We start from the raw sequence: 20067 nt of genomic DNA, 5'->3' as shown, positions 1-20067 counted from the left end.
GAAGTACTTATTAAATCCATGTATTTTGGTACTAAATATGTACTTATGTACTTTTGTTATCATGACTGATATAGGTCTTCTCTTTTATGTAATTCCTGAAATATTATGGAGCAAGAACGCATTCATTAGTGATTTGCTTACCTCTCTATCTAATTCCTTAACTAAATAAATATTAGCTTCGTTGGACGAAATGGTTTCTAATCTTAAGATATCACTCCCCAGTTGGTCTTTTATGCCGAACTTCAAGGGATCTCCATCAGGATCGACACCCCTCAATCGATATATTAGACTGCCTGAAATGAAACAAATATTGGTACATACTTAAGTTTTTTTAAAATTCTTGATAGTACATATATGATTTTAGTACATATATGATTTTTTAGTCTACTACTAACATAAGTAATTATAAATGGCTATGATCATGTCTGGTGAAGGAGTATTGTCGAGGAAATTGCAAACTCGCAGTTTTTACTTAATACAAATTACGTTGCCTATAAATTTAAAATGTTTGAAACGGAAATTAATAGATTACAATCCCCATTTCAACCTATTAATTCCCGCACGTCCCGATCTGACGCGATTCTATTGTTGTTAAATTATTTTTATTATCTCAAGGATCGAAGGGAATGTCACGCTTGCATGCCAGCAACTTACACGTGTCTCTGCACAGATATAAAAACATAACATTGAAGTGTCTCTTGTAACTTACTCATGCAAGTGACTGGCATGTAGCACACTCTCTACTGGTATGCTATCACAACTAATCACAAGCAAGTAAAATGATCAAGCGCCTGTTTTATTGTATTTCTATCATAACTTTTCCTTCTGGGAGGATTATGTGTTTAGCATGTCTTTAGATATCGTTTTGTACTTAGATGCAGGTAGAAAAAACGATGTTTATGATACCCATCTAGTTCTGCAATACTTATCAAGTAACCCTTTACAGACACTTTAATTAGTTAATAAATTTTTCTACCTTATTTGGGATTCGGTCCACGTTTGCCGTTCGTTGCAATAATCTAATCTAATCTAAGTATTTATACCTATCTTTTAGTGAAAATAGCGCTATTAAAGAAACCTTATAAACGAGCTAATCCGATGACGTCATGCAGTTATGTAGTCCTTACTAATAGACAACTGTACACATGTTCGCTTTAAGTGAGAGGTCAAAGATACTTCAGTAATCCAATTACATGACGAGGTGGAATGAAAACCCAGCAGTTTTGCATAAGGTTACACCTAGTACGTACGTACATACGTATATATAGAGTGAACATAGATGAAAATGCAATTGATAAGGGTACGAACATATTATTATTTATTGATTTGTTGCATTGAAATGAATTTGAATTTATTAAAATATATTAAACAGCTTGTAAGATAACAAGATATGTTTTTTGACCAAAATAAATTATCTGTACGTCATCCTTAACTTTACATTATTAGTCTTCTTCTTTTCTTGTGTTATGGCTCCATCGTTTGCCAAAACGATGATTTTCAATACTAATTTTGTAATGATCTTGGTGGAAGGTGGTAATAAATACCTATCTATAGCATGGCTTCTCTGTTGTCGCCCTGTCACCTTGGAAACCCCTCAGTTCGGTTAGTTCCCCTACTTTTAAATTGGATCGGTAATTTCCGGCCGTCGGAAATGCACCCATTGTTTCCATTTGAGTAAGTTTGAGGTAAAACAAGTGTAATGCGCGTGTGTAGGTAACGTACAGTATAGCACGTTATTAACAGGTTCAAAAGGTACATTCATGAACCTGTACTATAAGTAGGGAAATTAAGGTCAACGAATTTATACTTCAACTGATTAATCCCCATATTTATAGGTAGCCAGAAAAAAATATTTCCAGGAAATATCATGATAAACAGGAGAAACATGAGAAAATTGAAACAACTGGGGGTTTCTATACTTAATTATTCCAAATTATTTATGATTATAAATGGTCGGAATAGAGGTTATTTACCTCGTTTAATTTATTACCTATAACTTCATGAAGTTATAATAACGAAGTTACTAAGAACAACTTACAACTTTACTTAAGGACAACTTACCCACAGGGGTTTCAACACCTTCCTTCAATCTCACAACGATCTCCGACTGGCCATCTATGAGGAAACGTGGCGGTCTGTTCGCTACGGCAATCTGGATCAGTAGCAGCCAGACCAATCCGGATAAAACTGGTTTGAGGCGGACCCGCGCTCGGCATGGCACCCTCGGGCGCATGATGGTTCACCTGACGCATCGAGCCCAATTTTCTCTATACATTTTCTTAGTTTCCCCGGGTTTGCCGTGGGAACATTCCACGCTTCGGGTTGGTGAAAGTGTCAACTCTTGATCCAGTGTCAACTACGTGCCGATGAGTTCACGCCTGCAAAGAGACAGGTGCTATATTGTTTTGTAGGTTTTGAAAAGTTGTTTGGTCGGTATAAGAGAGCGACAATAATCACAAGTTTGTGCTAGGCCGATTCGGATACAAGCTTCCATATTCCTTACTTACGAAGTATAATTATATAAATAAGTCATATTATATTTTAGGATCTAATCTTAAATGCAAAAGTAGAAATTAGATGGCTGGCTGCCAAATTTACAAGCTAAGCCAGCTAAACACAAGATCGAATGGTAATAGCTAATTATAGTTAATTAAACATTGAACATATAACAATCTTATCTTGGCTACGAACACTGTTACGAAAATCGATTCATCCGTTACATACACATACTTACTTAAAATATTATACAAGATACACTACACCTCAAAGATAGTAAAACGCCGCCCTTTGTTTGCATCTGAGGTTATAAAAACAATTCAACATCTAAACTTGTACATGGGAAAATCCCATGTAAAAAATAGTATGAAAGCGATACAAATGTTCATTAGATGAACCTTTAAATAAGTAGACATCTCATAAGTGGATTATTACAATGACTGTGAATTAGCGCGTGTCTGAAAGAGGTTGCTAGTTAAATGGCCGGGCCTCCTAACAAGCCATCCACTATTTTCAAAGAATATGTTGACAAATTTTAAAAAAGTATATGGGTACTTATGGCTACTAAGAAAGTATATGGGACTAAGATAGTTATTATGGGATCCGGCGCCGATCCAGCTCTCAAAAAAGGTAGACATAAAACTTATTCAAGTTATAACATTTAGTAAAAATTGCAAATTTATTGATGTAGGCATGATGTAGGTCTGTAATCTCCAAGTATCTAGATTTGTTCATCTAGAAGCTGCTATTAGGATGATCTTTTCCTTGAAATAAAATTACGGACGGATAACACATTTGGATCTGACTAAGTATAAATTATTGTTAAATTATGTTTATGATATACAAATTGCATTAAGGTTGTGGAGATGCCCATCGTGTCGGCAACGTTAGATCCGCCCCTGGTGTTGTGGTAATTTTTTTAAACTGCGACGTTGCGTTTACATTCCTAGATTGCGCAAACGGATTGATTTGATTTTCACTATAATTTAGATAATTACTTCTTGGTGGTGTATTGGTATAATTTCTGTGTCTATAATACACACATTGGAGAAGCAGCGTAGGTACTGAACCTACGCAATTATATATTTCCGTTTGAAATACGTTCTATGTATCAATGCAGTTAGTTATGAGAAATATACATAGTTAACAAATATAGAATTGATTGTTTTGTAAACTGCTTACATTTTGCCTACATTTCTTAGTTTTTATTCACACAGTACTTACTGTTCTCTTTAAATAAACAGTTTAATACTCGCGTAAACGGGATCGAATAACTATTCGCATAAAAATCTAAGGTGCATATATACTACTAAATATATATACTACTAAATATATATACAGTAAAAAGTAGTGGCAAAAATCTGAGACGATGATTCACCCTGTGTGCGAGTTCGGTTTCGGAGCGTCACAGCCTAGAATGCCACTAGGAGAGAGACAGAGTAACTTAACGTCACTTTTGCGATGACATTGCCCAATCAAGAGCCGCAGTTAAAGCTCATAATTATTTGATTATTATATAACTTTAAACTCCCATCTTAACAAATTGGGCAATAAATTACATTTTATGGAGTTCACAGAGATCACGACACACATAGATGTTACATCAAACAGTAAATGATTTATTTAACTAGGTTCATTCGCACGACTTGCGAAACAATGACAATTATATAAAAAACAATTATAAAATGACCTCCCGTGATTTGGCGGATGTGTAACACCAAATACAGGGCTGTTCATTTCTTTATTATAATAAATCCCATGGTAATAAATAGAAATTTTGACTAATTTGGAGAACATATATTCATATTCTTTGTTTTGTTTGACGTGAGAATTATACGGTGAAAAAGGTTAAAATATAAAAGCTATTTTTTAATTTGTTGAAAATTATAATGAATTCTAGAAAATAATCAAATACATGTGAGATTCACAGAGATCGGATTTTTTTTGTGATATACTTATTTAAAGAAGAATTGTTAACTGTTTTTGCAAGTATGTTTTGTATTAAGTATAACTGTTATTGAAATGACTAATAAAAATTAAAATATTATTTATTTAGATATTTGAAGTCATGTTAGTATATTTTTTTTGTTTGTATCTGCGTGTTGTCTTCGACTACAGACGACCTGGCGACACGCTTGCTTATCCTGAAAGACCGTAAATCTATACAATCTATGCTTTCTTAAACAGCAGATTTTCTTTGAAGAAAAGAGTTCATGCTCATCTTTTGGACTCCTTTTCTTCCGGACTCTTTTCTGTTTCGCTTTTATCTGTATTTTCTTGGACATCATTTTTATTATTTTGGTTTGTATGTATTTATATATTTATATATATGTGGTCTTATGTATATATGCTTTGCTATTTATTTTAGTATGTGGTAGTACTTATTTGTGTTTAAGTTATTTTTTAACTTTTCTCTGTTTCTCCTAATGGTTAGCTGGGAGAGAATGCTTATAGAATTAAGTTCGCCATTTGTTTATAAGTATGTTTTTACTTGGAACAATAAAGTTTTATAAATAAAAATAAATAAAATAAGAGCAGATTCTTGTGATGTTACGAAATTGTTTCCAAAGTTATAAAAGTAACATCTTTTTTATGTTTTCCATCGAGAAATAAGTATAGTTCAAGGTTTAATTCAAAATGATTAATCAGACTTAGTATGAAATGTAGTCGAGATTTTTTGTTTTTTTATCACTGTAAATTCTTTTTCAATTTGTTGTATATCATGTACTGATCAACTTTGCATAGTGAATAATTTAACCTTATACTAAATTTTCTGTGATCAAAAAACCCTTTAGGTAGGTGACATAATCCCAGCCCCCAAACCACAAATGTCATTGACGTAATGACGCATTTTGGCAGTAGTTACATTACAACTGTCCGTATCACTGAAACAAAGGACGCAGCCAGCGCATCGGGTGCGAAGGCCAGCTATTGTAACCAGCCCATTCCAGTTATCGGAATCTGACAGGCGACTGACCTTTGCTTTTCATCAACGAGGGCTTTCCTTTCTATCATTTATGTTTTTCAATATTGCTGTGTTATTGATGGTCTATTATACTGGCCATTGTTCTTTTGCACGCGTGAATTCTCTTAATTTATTCAGGAATAGACAAAGCTTCGGCGTAATTGAAATCATATTTAATTTTTAACGACTATATTTATACTTAATTATTGAAAATATGTCAATTTTCCTTTATGACTTTCTCAATTTACGTTTTTTCCTTTGTTCTTTTGCTTAACGTCAATTTTTTTATTAGATTTATATGTAAGTGATAGTGAAGTGAGTCCCATTTTTTTAACCAGGGGTCAGTGGTACTAGTACCTAGTATTATTATTACATAGTATAATAATTATAACAGAGCGAGTTATGTAAACTATATTTCTAATAGGGAAATATTACAGCTATGTTATTACAAAAGAGGACAGCATAATAAAGCAAGCTTGACAATTTTATTAAAGAAATTGGAATATCTTCTACATCTATCGCAATGGGCGGTACACGACTCATCGACTCCATTAAAGTTGTAAAGTGTGTAACAAAAAAATCTACTATTCAGTAGTATTTTTTGGTTAAAGATTGAATGAGAAGACTTTCAGTCACTTTTCAGTAAATAAAATTTTGTTGTCTAAGTATGACTTAAACTTCGATAATTTAATGCATTGTAAAATGATGTACAAAAATGTTGTATCTAAGAGGCTATTTTCTTTTGTATGCATCAATCTATTTAAAATTCTATTCGGAGCCTGACTTAGGTAGACAGCGCTCATCTGAAATCATTGGGTGTTGAAAGCTAAAATTAAGTATATAGGATTTAGTGTTAAGAGAATTTTCAAAAACATTTGTTGCAATTTGCGACTGGAGAAAGCTTCCACCCTTCGTTACACACGTGAATTACAAAAGTAGCTCGGGACTCCATTCAAAATTTTCTTGAGGATTTTCTATTTGATTTATTTTATTAGATTGTTTTGTTATATTCTACTACTGGTATCATTGATTTGGTGAGAGAGTAGCAAACTATAAAGTTATATTATAGTTTGCTACTCTCATATATTATTACATAGCTATAAATATAAAATATTATTTTTTCTTTCAATTTAATCTCTTCAAATAAATTGAAGTCAGCACAAAATTATTAGGAAAAAAAAACCGATAAAAAGCAATTTGTTAGCAGGAAATATTGTAGGTAAAAAAATCCTAATATCTAAATTGTAACTGACCTCAATGAGCAAGTGACTTGACAAATAACTGTAATGGAGCGTATTCAAGACCGTTATATTACGACTATTTGGTACTTTTATTGTGGACATTAAACTTTGTTAATTGTGGCAGTTACAGCATGCACTGATTTTGAAATAGTTATGTTTTGGAGGATACAACATCATCCATACGGGCCCTGAGCTCCGGCTTACACTTAAAAACTTCTGAGTCTGGGGCTCAATGTTTATTTCGATTGCAGTGATGTATATACCTATATCTATATATCTTTATTGGGAAAGAAAAGTGTGTAAAGTATTAGTGTTTCTTTCTTGACGGGTTTCCCGCAATCGGTCATCACTCTTTATTGTGGAACCCAAACAATGTATCCAATTAAAACATACATCGCACTAATCAACAACCACGTTACTATAACAATACATTTCGTTTCGGAACATTTTTGTTACGGAAACCAATTCTCACAATTACAGTTTCAACAAAATTCTTTGAGAAACCGACAGATTAATGTGATAGCCACTTTAAATGGTCGTTTTCTTCAATTTTCAAATTTTTGCCGGTTATAATAAGATTCAATTTGACGATCGAGTATTGCAATCGATTTGTTAACAGTCTTAAGTAAATGCTAGTGGTTATTATCTTTATTATTGTCTAATTAATTTCAGTTAGTGTAAAAATATAAAAATAATTATATTTTATGACATGCTTTGCAGACACGCAAGGCACATGATGTATATAAAAAATTAATGACTGTAAACACCATCACTGATGCAGCTTTTTCTAATTGAACGCTAATAATATGTTACAAGGCGTGGAACTTGCATTGCTATCTTGCTGTGGCGTAGTCCATTGATCACCTAGCGACGTAGTCCTGTATAGAGTAAGAACATACCTAATTAATTTCCAAAATTTTCTGAGAAAGCCTGTTAGTTAAATTTCTCGCGACTCTTACAAAATTTTGAAAAGATACAGATGTGATAGTTGTACAAACGTTTCGGTAAGTTCAATAAAAAATAATATCGATTATTTGATTTATTTTCGATCGATATGTAAAAACACGAAATTAAGTTTTTGCTACGTTATTTCATTATTTCATGTTAGTAGAATCGCGTGTTAGAAATTATGATCAATCAAAGGTCCAATTTAAACTCGACTACCACAAATAAAGGTTTGGTGCACACGTGTCGTTTTAAGTATAAGTATGTTAACTATGTCTTTCTCCGGGAGCCACAAATTTCTTTTTAATGATAGCTGTACGCCATATTTATTATATGTAATTTTCTACTAGCACATCAAAACATATGTTTACGTGCTAATTTTCTGTTTTATTTTGGTAGAGCGTTGAGATCAAATCGTATATTATATTTATATGTTATCTGGGGTTTCTTAGATGATAAAACATTTGTGCTTCTAAATTTTTAAGTGACATGTCGAAACGTCTATTTGTGTTTGTACGCTCTTTAAGACCCTAAATTTAATGAATTTAAATATTACCTACCTACCATCAAAATTGCTCAGAGAGTAGCTCAACTCTTCATCTAAGGGTATTTCTCTAAAATGTATACAATGCAAATATAATTCATGATAAAAAATCGTCATAATGTTCGAAATTCGTTACCAATTGAAGATTTATTGGAAGTGGAAGAAATCTACGCGTTTAACTTTAGTAAGTTATATTAGAAAAAAAAATCTGTTTATAGCGCCAGTATGCGGTCTCTCATATTTCCCCAGTTCCCAGCACTCAATGTCGGCAGTCGTCACTAATGCGGAGGTCCGAATCAGGTGAACGAGTTTTTCTGCGAAAGTATCTCGTACAGCAACTGTTTATATGAGTAGACGTTTTGTTACGCTTTAATTTCTGATTCATAGGCGTTAAAACACTTTCAAATTTAAGTCGGAATAAATTTCTTTAATTGAAAGAATGGATGTTTCCGAACATTTAATTTTGGTTGACGGGAAGAATGACGGGTAATCATGTAGACAAGCGAAATAAGTCAAGATTAATTAAACCATGGAATTAGTAGGTACTCCGGAGTACCTGCTAATTACATGAGTAAGACCAACTGAAAGTCTAAAAACCTTGTTGCGGGCTACGTTGTAATTAGACAAAAAAAATCAAGTGAAAAATTGATTATTTACAGACAAGAAAGACTGATGAAACCATGGAATTAGTACTTAGGTACTCCGTATAGCGTAGTACCTACTAATTCCATGGATGAAACTTACTTAAGTAGAGCTACGAGTATAAGTTTTTATTGAAAATTAACGAAATAAATTTTCAATGTAATTTACAACATATTATATTAATAGGAAATATTATAGTTTCTAACTTGGTAGGTATTTAAAAATAATTCTTGTAAATGTTAATAAGACTACATGACAAAAATTAATTTGTCCAATTAGCTTATAGAATGTATCCCAGTTAACTGTCCACCTGTGCGTGATTATGAAAATATGCAATTTGAAACACGTAACAATAATGTTAACATCAAACACATGTAAGTAAATAAGTACGAACCTACCTACCTGTATAAGTACTAAAAAGGTTAAAAATCTTGGTTTGTTGTTTGTATTAAAATATTTTCAAATCTTTGTCTTTATATTATTTTATTGAAAAAAATGTTAGGCTTAGTTTATTTTTAAGTTTAGTCTAAGATTTATTTCATATTGTGTGATCCTAGATTAACAAAATTAAAAATATATACGTAAATACAAATTGAAAAAACATTTTTAATAGCTAAACACATTTGGAACAAAAACTACTACTACTACTACTAAACAAAACTAGTAGACTTTGACTCATTGTCTTGACAATGAGTCAAAGTCTACTAGTTTTAACTAATTTCAACATACGTTATAGAAGAAACTGAAAAAAAATAGTATTGTACTTGTTCTTTGATTGTTCATAGTACCGTGACGAGTACATTCCCCCTTCAAAAACAGGTGACAGAGTGGAATCTCGTGAATTGTAAAGAGAATGTAAAAAGTTACGAAAATTGTACTTTATACTATAGTAATTACTTTTATACAATAAGAATAATAAACCATACGTTTAAATGAGTACCTAACTGAAATATGTTTTCAGTTATTTAATTCAATTTTCTTTCTCTCAAAAAATATTACAATATTCATAAATGACGTCTCATATTTACGGTCTATGCGGTGGTTACAATTTGTGCTTTTTATGTATAACATTCTCAAATAGGAGGTAAAACATATTAGTTAAAAAAGGGAATGTAAAAAGACTTCGAGTGAGACTTGTACTCCACTGACACAGATAATATTTCTTCTTTTCTTTGCTCTAAATATTAATTTTAATTGTATGGTACGTACTTACATGTATTTTCACCTTTCTACTTTTTATTTTGTCGGAGCAAGAGGCGTGTGCACCCAGCGTGTCGGTCCGCCCAACCTTGACCAAGGGAACAGGCCAGATGTCCCATAAAATTGTTTTATTTTTTCACTATCCTTCTATCAACTCAATGAAAAAACGTATCCAGCCAGATGCTTAGCAATTCGTAGCGCACGTCGAAAAGTTTTTTATTTATTAAGGAAAAGTATATAACTAAATTTTCTTTTCAATTTCCTTCTCTGGTTCTAAATAGTAGTTATTTATTATCTCAAATTCGATTTCGTTACGATTATGCAATCTTAGCAACTCTTCCAGTTTTTCTTTTGTTTTTTTGCTGGTCGTTGATCCGCTGTCACAGATTTTACACTGTACCAAGTTTTTGCTCTTATTTACATTTTAAAATGAATTGTTTTCTAACCGCTTTTTGTGTCGACTACGTGCATAACAATATTATATCATTGTCATAAGTCACTACAGTGCAGATTTTTGATATGGTGAAAGGTAAAAAATATTTTTCAAATATTTTAATTTATTAATATTTTAATTATTTGTAAAAAATATTTTTCAAATATTTTTTAATTTTATGAAGTATTTAAAACATATATTTCTAAACAGTTTTACGTTGTGCACTTAATTTTATTTTACTTTTAAAATACCAAAAAGTATCTTTATATTTTTCAGTATTTGGCACAAAATTACGCAAAATATATGAAATTTTGTAATTTCCAATCGTCTGATCGTGACATCTTCGATATAGTATTGTGCACGTGTAAACCTCCCACGATTTCCAACTGGTGAGAATCGATTTCCACTGAGATGTGATCCGATTCTGAGAACTCGATACGTATTTGAATATCCCATATTGTTATTGTTTATATATCTAATTCTGATCAAGAACAATAAAATGTGTTGCCATTGTTACTATCATATTTTGTTTACAACTTTTATTGTCTTGGGTCGATGTAGGTTAACAAAAGATTGTGCCAAACAATTGATCTCTTGTAATTAAACACGGAGAAAAATTAGTTTTCAATCTATTGTTACTAAATATTTGGAGACGCGGGTATTGAAAACTGTAAATTTTTCACCATCAGAACGTTGTTCTTGACAGTGGAGCAGCATCTATTTAGATCTATCCTCTGCCATCGATGCCTGCTTTCTCCATCAACTGATCCATGAATTCTTAACTAATTGTAAATCTAAACTAAAACAGTGCATTACTATGGATGTAACTGAGTTCATAGTTTGATGCATGCGTGCAGTTTGCAAAAGATAAAGTGAAATTAAATGAACAATTTATTGTTATTATATTAAATCTATGATCGCAATAAAATAACAAATAAAGTGCACTTTCTTCGTTTATAATATTTTGTGTCTAAAAGTAAAATTTGACCTATAAATTGCAATCTGTGCCGCTCTACTTAACTCTGTAATTTATTTGTACGTAGCTAAATCCACGTCTAAATCCATGTAAACAGATTGAACCTTAACGTGATGTAGTTAGTGGCAATTTTGACTAAATTCATCTTTAGACGTAAATTGATCTCAAAATCAGATTTTACATTACGATACAGAAGTAGCGTGAATCTTTGACCCCTTGATAAATTTCTGTGGATATTGGAATCAATTTTGACGCATATAGATAAAAACGAACATTACGATTACGATAAATAAGAACTACATATAATATAGTGTATAGAAAAATATTCGTTAGTTATTTAATCGTTAGTGATCTGTGACTACTTAACTTTTAATACCTAACTATTTCATCATTAGAAAGCTATGTTAACTAGAAGTTAGTTACTAGTAAGCTATAATTTAAGCAGGGGAGACCACGAGATAAAGGCTAGTTATTATATCAACTTTCATAGACATCCTAAGTAGTTGTAAAAGCGGATATAAAATATTTTTACTATTGTCTGCAAAAGTTGCCCCTGGATTTTTAGTCTATGTCGTTCATAGAAAAATTGTGTAGAAACAATATATATTCAAATTACCTATATGAATAACAAACTTATTATTTTTTTAATCAAACAAAAGCATAAATGAATTAACGTTTTATTAATGCTGATAAAACAAAAATGTATAACTTACAATTTTAAAATTCCTTGAAGGGGCACGCACAGTTTTTGTGGTAAAAACAACAAAATAATTCGAAATTCGAACAATATCGAACGTCAGCCACTGCACTTCCTATTTCCGGCGCGTTTACGTGGGACGGCAGGTGCGGTGAGGGCCGCGAGCGAAGCGACACTGTACCAACTCTTTAGATGTCCATTCCATTGCACAATTACAGACCCCATATACGATAGTGCAAATGGTGTGAAACCCGCAGGGGCAGTATGTTGTTTTGTGAATTATGATTTAGATTTACAAACAGTTTATGTAGGTACACAGAGGTATAATAAAGAGATACTTACGTAGTAAAAAGTAAGTGCAAAGGTGCTGCTTATTTAAAATGATTTTTTTCCCAGCAGATCATACTAAGAGGAGTGTTGAAAAGAAAGGCAGACATGTTGTACGATGCATATATGAATTAACAAATTAACACCAAATAGTGTATTCTAGACACGTAATGAAAGAAAACCAACTGTAAATTTATAAATTTTTTAAACACTACTAGCTTATGTCCGTGGTTGCGTACGCATTTTTTCCCAAGGGGACAGTGTACCTACAGTACTTTTTTCAATATATGTCTTCACTCTGTTAACTGTTTCCCGCTTATTTTCAAGAAGATTAGTTGACATCCCAGACCATAAATGGTCTGTGGTTTGCATATAATTTTCCCCTTAACTTGTCAACTTGGCAAAATACATGAGGACGCCAATACAACGCCACCGAACTGCACTATCTTTGACTAGTCCTTCAGTCAGTGTAAAATATAAAGTTCGGTTGGGACTAGTTTTTCCCTGTGGCTTCGGCCGCGTTATTTCTCACTAGACTCTTTCATTCCCTGACCAGCTTGGAAGACTCATATATTTTAAAACATCTTCTGTGTCCCGACCTGGATTAGTAATATAATAGACATTATATTTATCCATGCTTGTTATTACGAGAATTTTCTTAAATATTTCATACAGCCCAGTTGTTGCTCATCGAGCCATAGAGAATTAAGGTAAAAGACCTCACTCCACAAAAAGTATAGGTTACAGACCCATAGTGTAACGATCTTTACGAATAACATTATCTTTAGATATTATTACCGCTAAGTTCATACTTTAGGATAAAGTGAGAGTAATATTGAAGCGTTATTATTTTATTGAAATGTTATAATGGACGATTTATTTGAAAGACTCCAGTAAGCGTATTTCCCAAAAGGCACGCTTTCTAAATTTATCTTCTCCAATCCGGTGGGTGGTCTTCGGCATCCATAATTTTCAGACCATTAGCAAGCATTATAATTATCATCCTTGACAACATCAAACCAGAAATTAGGTTTACCCCGGACTCGTGCGCGAGGCCCTTCCTAAATCTATGATTTCACCCTTCTGTCAGGTTCAGGTGGAAGCGGCATAGACAAACTGTTGCTCCCGTACCTGCTTCCTTATCAGCTGCCAATCGTTGTATTGTACGAGGCGAGGCGAGGGGTGTTGTCCACGGGAGTGGTCCAATTCAACGGCGGGAACCACACGCCTCATAATTTTTTGCATGTGTTGATAACATTACATGCTAACCCCTCGGAGTATGCCTGCTGGCCGACGCTCGGCGAAGCGCGACGGGATATGACCGTAACCGGCCACATCCAAGCCTTCATTTAAATGTAACTGTTACAGAAGAAAGTAGCGAAAATTACTTTCTTTGCACGTTTTTATTTCAATTTCGAGTTGGAACTTCGACCCTTCCAAAAACTTCTCCCTATCACACTTGATCTTACCATTAACCATTACTATGCCATTATTATAGTTAATGTACGACACATTCAAAACATATCAAATCGTGTAATAAACAACACTGGTGATATATTTAATTATCGATATTGATTAAAATATATTTTACAAATATCATTTATTTTTACAAATAGCCAATTCACTGAACTTAATAAATTCACTGATGTTGACCTGAAGATAATTTTTAGTTATTCATACAATTTACGTATAAGTACTTAAAAATGGTCTCGGATGGCCAGTGGCGATGATGCACCGTTTTGTTGGACACGCTCATCGGGCGCACGTCAGTTATTGCATGTGCAAGTTGCATTTTATGATACAACTTGAATAATACGATCGGCTCTGTTGTGACTATTAAACTTAGGTGAATACGGGCAATACGGGACACTTTTTTACAAGTCACGTACTGCAGTTTTAAACTGGTTAGGTACCATGAAGCTATAGGTACATAAGACTGGTATTTAATCCTAAGTACATGTACCTATTGCTATTCCTTTTATCGGTAGGTAGTTCTCCTCATCTTGCGCACTGAAAGGCATAACTATATGTGGCCGTCCAAATCATAAGGACCTTATGGCGGCTGGCACTTAAGTCTTTATTGCCGTTGTTCGAATAAAAAACAACAATAATGGCGTAAGTGCCGGGCGCCACAAGGTCCCTTTTGATTTGGACGGCCACCTACTTCGTAAAAAGAGAGGTCGGGCTATGATGAGAGAGATAGCGATATATGTACTTTGTCACAAAAAGTTCGTGGGAGTATTTGCTCCAGTATTACATAATCCCATAGATAAAAGAATAATATATCAAATAATCATTTATCCTTTACATATTATAATAAAAACAAAGACCTTTGGCACGTCTGTCTGTTCGCGATAAGCTCAAAAACTACAGCAAGGAAGGTTTACGTGTAGGTAAGTATAATTTATTTTAAGTTACAAGCGGCAGATCCCGGCTTCGTTCGGGTTAAAACTTTTAACCCGAACGAAGCCGGGACCAACACTTGTCAGATTGTAAATTATAAATATTGAACAAAGTAGATTAGTCATACTTAGAGAACAATGTAATGAATGTTATATTGTGATCATGTTGATAAACATTTTTGAAACTAAATAAAGTTTTTAATTACTATGCTGTTGTTACCCTTGTATGAATAAGTTTTGGATATAATGTTGCTAAATATTATTTTATAATTAAAATATAAAATATGTAAATATTCCGTATAAACCCAATTTCCCTATGATTAATGAAATTAAACCACCAGTATAAATATTGTTATCATTTTATTCAATTATATTAATATCGTACATCCCGTTACATTATGACTGTGACACACTATAGGTTTTCACTAAATCAATCGAAGCCACTAAGGCCCTTTCTCCACTAAGGCAAGACTAGCAAGCAGTGTGCATATGACCTAACAACAAATTGAGCACCATGAAATAAATTAACAAGACAGATCGACAGGTGACTATTTATGTTAACAAATATTTTCAAAATACAATAATGCCATAAAAGTAACAAAAAATCGTTATTTTATGCTATGCCACCATCTATTGCGAAACATACGTTGCGTTGGTTTCTTGTAACATCAAAATCAGATTGAAAATACGTATTTATTATCCCCTTTTTGTCCGTAATTAAAAACGAGTAATTCTCTATATTTTCAAGTTAGATTTTGTAATAAACTGGACACAATACTGAGATCGGATCAAGAAAAGTATCGTTATATCCACCGACATTCACACGTTTCCCGTAACAAAGTTAGCTACTCACTACATATTATCATGTCCATTTTCAGCACTCTTCTAACCATCATCTACAAATAGGGTCCAGTATACAAAGATGAACTGTCACATTATAGTCCAATTGTATAATTTTCACGAATTTAGGAAGTTAATAATCTACATGCCATACGATCGCACTAATCTATAACGCCATCGATACGCAAAGAAGAATATTTGCGTGTCTATGGCGGTTCTAAACGAATATGATCTATGGGAATCATATCTTAAAAAAATTTATGGCTTAAAAGCCAGTGAAAATGAAGTAGTTGTTTATTATCTGTATTTGGAGTTATATAGTACAGAACCCTTTGTATACTGGATCCCGTAACTAGTTTTTAACTTTATCAATATTTCATATTAATATTATTACCTACATTGTATCTAAATTTTACATTGTAACTCTAACACAAAATCCATCACATTTTATTTTAGAATATGAGTTTGATTCGTTGTGGGACCTTACTCTGAATGTAATATAATAAATATTATCGTCAGTAGATGTCCCTTTTCTTTTGGGTCATTCTTTAACAAAAAAGTAAAACGCAACGCTTGACTTGAGATCAAAGTTCCCAGTAGACTTATCAGGAAGTCTATTGGCAAGGATATTTCCCTGCTAGTTTCTACTTACTACTATTTACTAACAGTAACAGTAAGACTACTGGGGACGGGCGATAGCGTAACTACATCAGACTTTACTTACACATTCAGAGTAAGACCCCAAGTCATTTAGTGTGCAAGGTCCTTTGTTTCTACACGTAATTCACCTAATTTTGTACCTTATTATAATTTATTAAAATAGATTCACTAGTTTCGATTTGTCAATAAAATCTTTGAGTATGATAACAGTTATTAAAAAACCACAGATTTATGCAATTGGTATTAATATTAATATTTATTTTACAACTTTATAATACAATTGCAACACTATACTTTGAAAGTACTAATTTCTTTTTATTAAAATTTGAATTTGACTAGAGTCCATATTAAGTGCTTATAATAAGAATACAGGTATTTAAATATAATATGTACTTAAGTATGCTTTAACATTTTTTTACATGTGACTGGAAAAAAATTGAATATATCATGACATGACACACAGAGCTGTGCGGTTCAAAATCTGGTATAATATCGTAAAATTATCTGTTGTCCGCGGCTTCACCCTTGTCTAAAAATTATCCTTGGACATCGGGTTATGCAAATAATATTTCACAAAAATAAAAAAGTGAAACCCTTGAAAGTGTGACAAATAGACAGACTTTTGAGTTTATAATAATTAGAAGCTATGTGTCTGTAGTGCAGTTGAATATTTTAATAAAAAGTACTTACAATAATTGTGCTAATTTGACGTGTTATTTAAAAGGAGATTGTCTGGTAGGAGCCGTATATGTATATTACAATTATGTACACCTTAACATTATTATAGGCCACACAATATCCACAATTCATTCGCATATCAACCTCGCGTTCTAGGAACCAATTAAGTAAAATTTCTCATATTTTGATTTGTCTTATAGCTATATGTAAGTAAATAGTGCATTTTCGTTATTGCATGATATTAAACTTACTAAATTAGCACATAACTTAGTAAAATTAAGGCAAATTCGTCGATAAAAACAATTTGCCTTGGAAAATACTTTCCTTATTTTTATTACTTATATGATTCGCTAAACATGAGCAAAGTTTTTAAATATTTACATTATAATATAATAGTAAATTGTTTTCAGTGTTCACTACGAATTTAAATTATTTTACTAGAATCAGATCAATAATTGTCAATTTTCCTTCTTTTTTATGTACAAGGCCCAAACTTGCAATGCTAAACACATTGTTCATCCGAGACGTGACGTTACAAGAATTACCTGCGTTTTCTATATTTACGCCTTGTAAGGGGAGGACATAGTTTTAAAAGGGAAATGGTTTTAGCTAGGTGAACCAAAGAGATTTGAACAGACTCAAAATATTAGGTTATCAGGTACCTATATTCTATTTATTTATAAAATAAGGCATGAAACATTTTAGCTGTTACTTTCGCGATACGAAAATTCATAGACAATTTTCAATGTAAATAACTTTTATATAATCTTACTTTAATATGTTGCCTGCAGAATGTGTATTGTAATTTTGTAGTGAAAATAGTTTTCGTTGTGTGAATTGGTCGTATAACAGAACTATCATAAAATACCTACATGTCTTTGATTTATATTAATTTCAAAAATTATTTAATTATTTCTTAACAGTATATTTTTTCAAATCTGAGCGTCGAGATTATCTCGCCAGATCTACGTCATTCGCTTGTCATAATTAGTATATTTTTAAATATAATTGGTAAGTTTTTTATAAGTATTTATAGGAACTTTAACGAAATGTTTACTTGGCAATAAAATTCATAAAATTCTTCTCACGCCATTTCAAATATTATAATGAAAAAAAAAGACGTAAGTTTTCCAAATGATGTGGGTTTTGTATTTATAAATCTAGTTTTAAAATATTCATCCCAACTTTCTATGAATTCATACTGGGGCATAGTTTATTTGAGATAGTTTAGAATAATGTTCAAATAGACAAGGTTACTGTAATTTGAATTTAGATGCTGTCATGTACAACTTCAGCTGAGCGTTCAACGAACTCTTGACGCCTACTGTTGGACAGTACCAATAGTTGTGCGGGTTGTTGACATTCATTTTGGATTTGGTGGTCTGAGCACTGTAATGCAGATGGAACCACGAAGAATACGGAGCAAGTCTATCACTTCAGGTGTTTTCATCGACGTCACGTTCTCATCATTCACCTGGAAAGATGATCAAATAATATTTTTTTCAAATCTCCACTAGATTTTGAAATTAGTAGGTTAGGTTTGTAATATCACCTAATGATAGCTACTGTAAAACTACATACGTGTGAAATATTAACTATATTTGACATATAATTTTGCACATATTTGGTATGATTTTTTTTTCCTATCGAAAAGTTTACCTGTAAGAAATCGCTTACATAAAGGCATATATTATATGTATGAAACATTTTTGTATGCATAATCATGTGCAATATAAAAATTGTATTGTATGCTATCGCTGAAGCTGAGCGGCCAGTTGTAATGTATGAGTGTACCTGCAGTATGACATCACCGCGCCGCAGCCGGCCGTCGCGCGCGGCCACGCTGTCGCTGTACACGGCCGAGATGTAGCTCTGGCCGGACTCCGGGTGGCTCTGCACGCTGAAGCCGAGCCGGCTGTTCCACCCGCGGTTCAGCTCCACTGTCACGATCTGAAAATGATAAGTGAATTGCATAAGATTAATGAAAAATGTAAATGTGTGAAGCTAATACGCAATTCATACACGAAAGATTGAGCGTGATAGAGCAACTCAAGCCTTCGATGCTAGTGCTTGTTACAAATGTTGAAGTTGTGGGCACTATACACACATACCATAATACCAATCAAGGAAGAAAAAAAAACCATTCATGGATGTACCACTATTTAGCGTGTCGTAAAATTAACGTGTTAAAACAATACAGTCGATTTTGAGATGTCAAGTCTTTACAAAATCTTGGAAATTAAAACCACTAATTAATATGTATCTAATTAGTAGATATTTTTAAATATTACCGTAGGCTCTGTACTAGTATTGTCCTTTGGTTCCTCTGGTTTTATGTTTTCTTTTTGGACGGCTTCAGTTATTTTGAGGATTGGTTGCGGAGGAGGCGGCACGTCCATTGTTACCACCTTGCGCTCGTTCTCCGGTGATAGAGCAACGCCTTTCCATTTCTTTAATCCATTGTCTGTGAAAAATAAGTAAGTTACAAATTCATCAAAGTTAAAACTTTGTTTTTAGAAGGCCACGGGCCCTTGTTTATTTAATGCTGATAAAACCTAACAATCTACATTAGGCCCGCCCTCATCAACCATAAATTGGGTTAGCTAGTGCTCTAGTAGGGAGGACAAAATTTGCTGCTATATATAATGAATTTTGAAAATCTTACTGTTCAGCATGCAGGTCCTTTAGGCTAGTATAAATCTTCCACTTTTGTGAATATATTTTGTCATAATTTATTTAGTTAATCTCAAATTGCAACATAAACTTACTGTCATCTTTATATCCATCCGAAGCACTATCGCTGGAAGTATGGAGCACTGCGCTCTGGTACGCAGGGCTGGAATGCTTGAACCTTTCGTCGCTCGACAGCTCTGCTGGCATCGAGACTGGCTCGTCAGAATCCACGGAGAATACTGGCTCAGTGAACCGCTGTCGACTTATGTCCTCCTGATACACGTTTGGCGCGTCCAAAGCGGCGTTATCTAGGTTGTTCAGCTCGTAGCCATGTGGAGGTACTGTTAA

General features: G+C 33.0%; 2 protein-coding genes across 4 annotated transcripts in view; both read right to left on the bottom strand.

The window, feature by feature from the left end:
- Cad88C (Cadherin 88C) overlaps nucleotides 1-12305 on the bottom strand; it is a 28533-nt gene extending 16228 nt beyond the window's left edge. The window contains exons 1-3 of the mRNA XM_053756781.1: nucleotides 12156-12305; nucleotides 2062-2378; nucleotides 142-293 (exon numbers count right to left, since the gene is read on the bottom strand). Coding sequence (XP_053612756.1) covers nucleotides 142-293; nucleotides 2062-2233 — 324 coding nt within the window. The 5' untranslated portion in view covers nucleotides 2234-2378; nucleotides 12156-12305. The remainder of the gene's footprint in view (nucleotides 1-141; nucleotides 294-2061; nucleotides 2379-12155) is intronic.
- A 2906-nt stretch (nucleotides 12306-15211) lies between these two features.
- Nucleotides 15212-20067, bottom strand: part of LOC128676465 (uncharacterized) — a 45793-nt gene continuing 40937 nt past the window's right edge. For all 3 annotated transcript variants that reach the window (XM_053756590.2, XM_053756589.2, XM_053756591.2), the window contains 4 exons: nucleotides 19815-20060; nucleotides 19338-19510; nucleotides 18841-18996; nucleotides 15212-18520 (listed from right to left, as the gene is read on the bottom strand). In XM_053756590.2, the coding sequence (XP_053612565.1) occupies nucleotides 18410-18520; nucleotides 18841-18996; nucleotides 19338-19510; nucleotides 19815-20060 (686 nt within the window). In that variant the 3' untranslated portion in view covers nucleotides 15212-18409. The remainder of the gene's footprint in view (nucleotides 18521-18840; nucleotides 18997-19337; nucleotides 19511-19814; nucleotides 20061-20067) is intronic.

This window comes from Plodia interpunctella, chromosome 16, assembly GCF_027563975.2.
Source record: "Plodia interpunctella isolate USDA-ARS_2022_Savannah chromosome 16, ilPloInte3.2, whole genome shotgun sequence".
Taxonomy (NCBI): domain Eukaryota; kingdom Metazoa; phylum Arthropoda; class Insecta; order Lepidoptera; family Pyralidae; genus Plodia; species Plodia interpunctella.
This window is presented reverse-complemented; position numbering and strand designations above follow the sequence as displayed.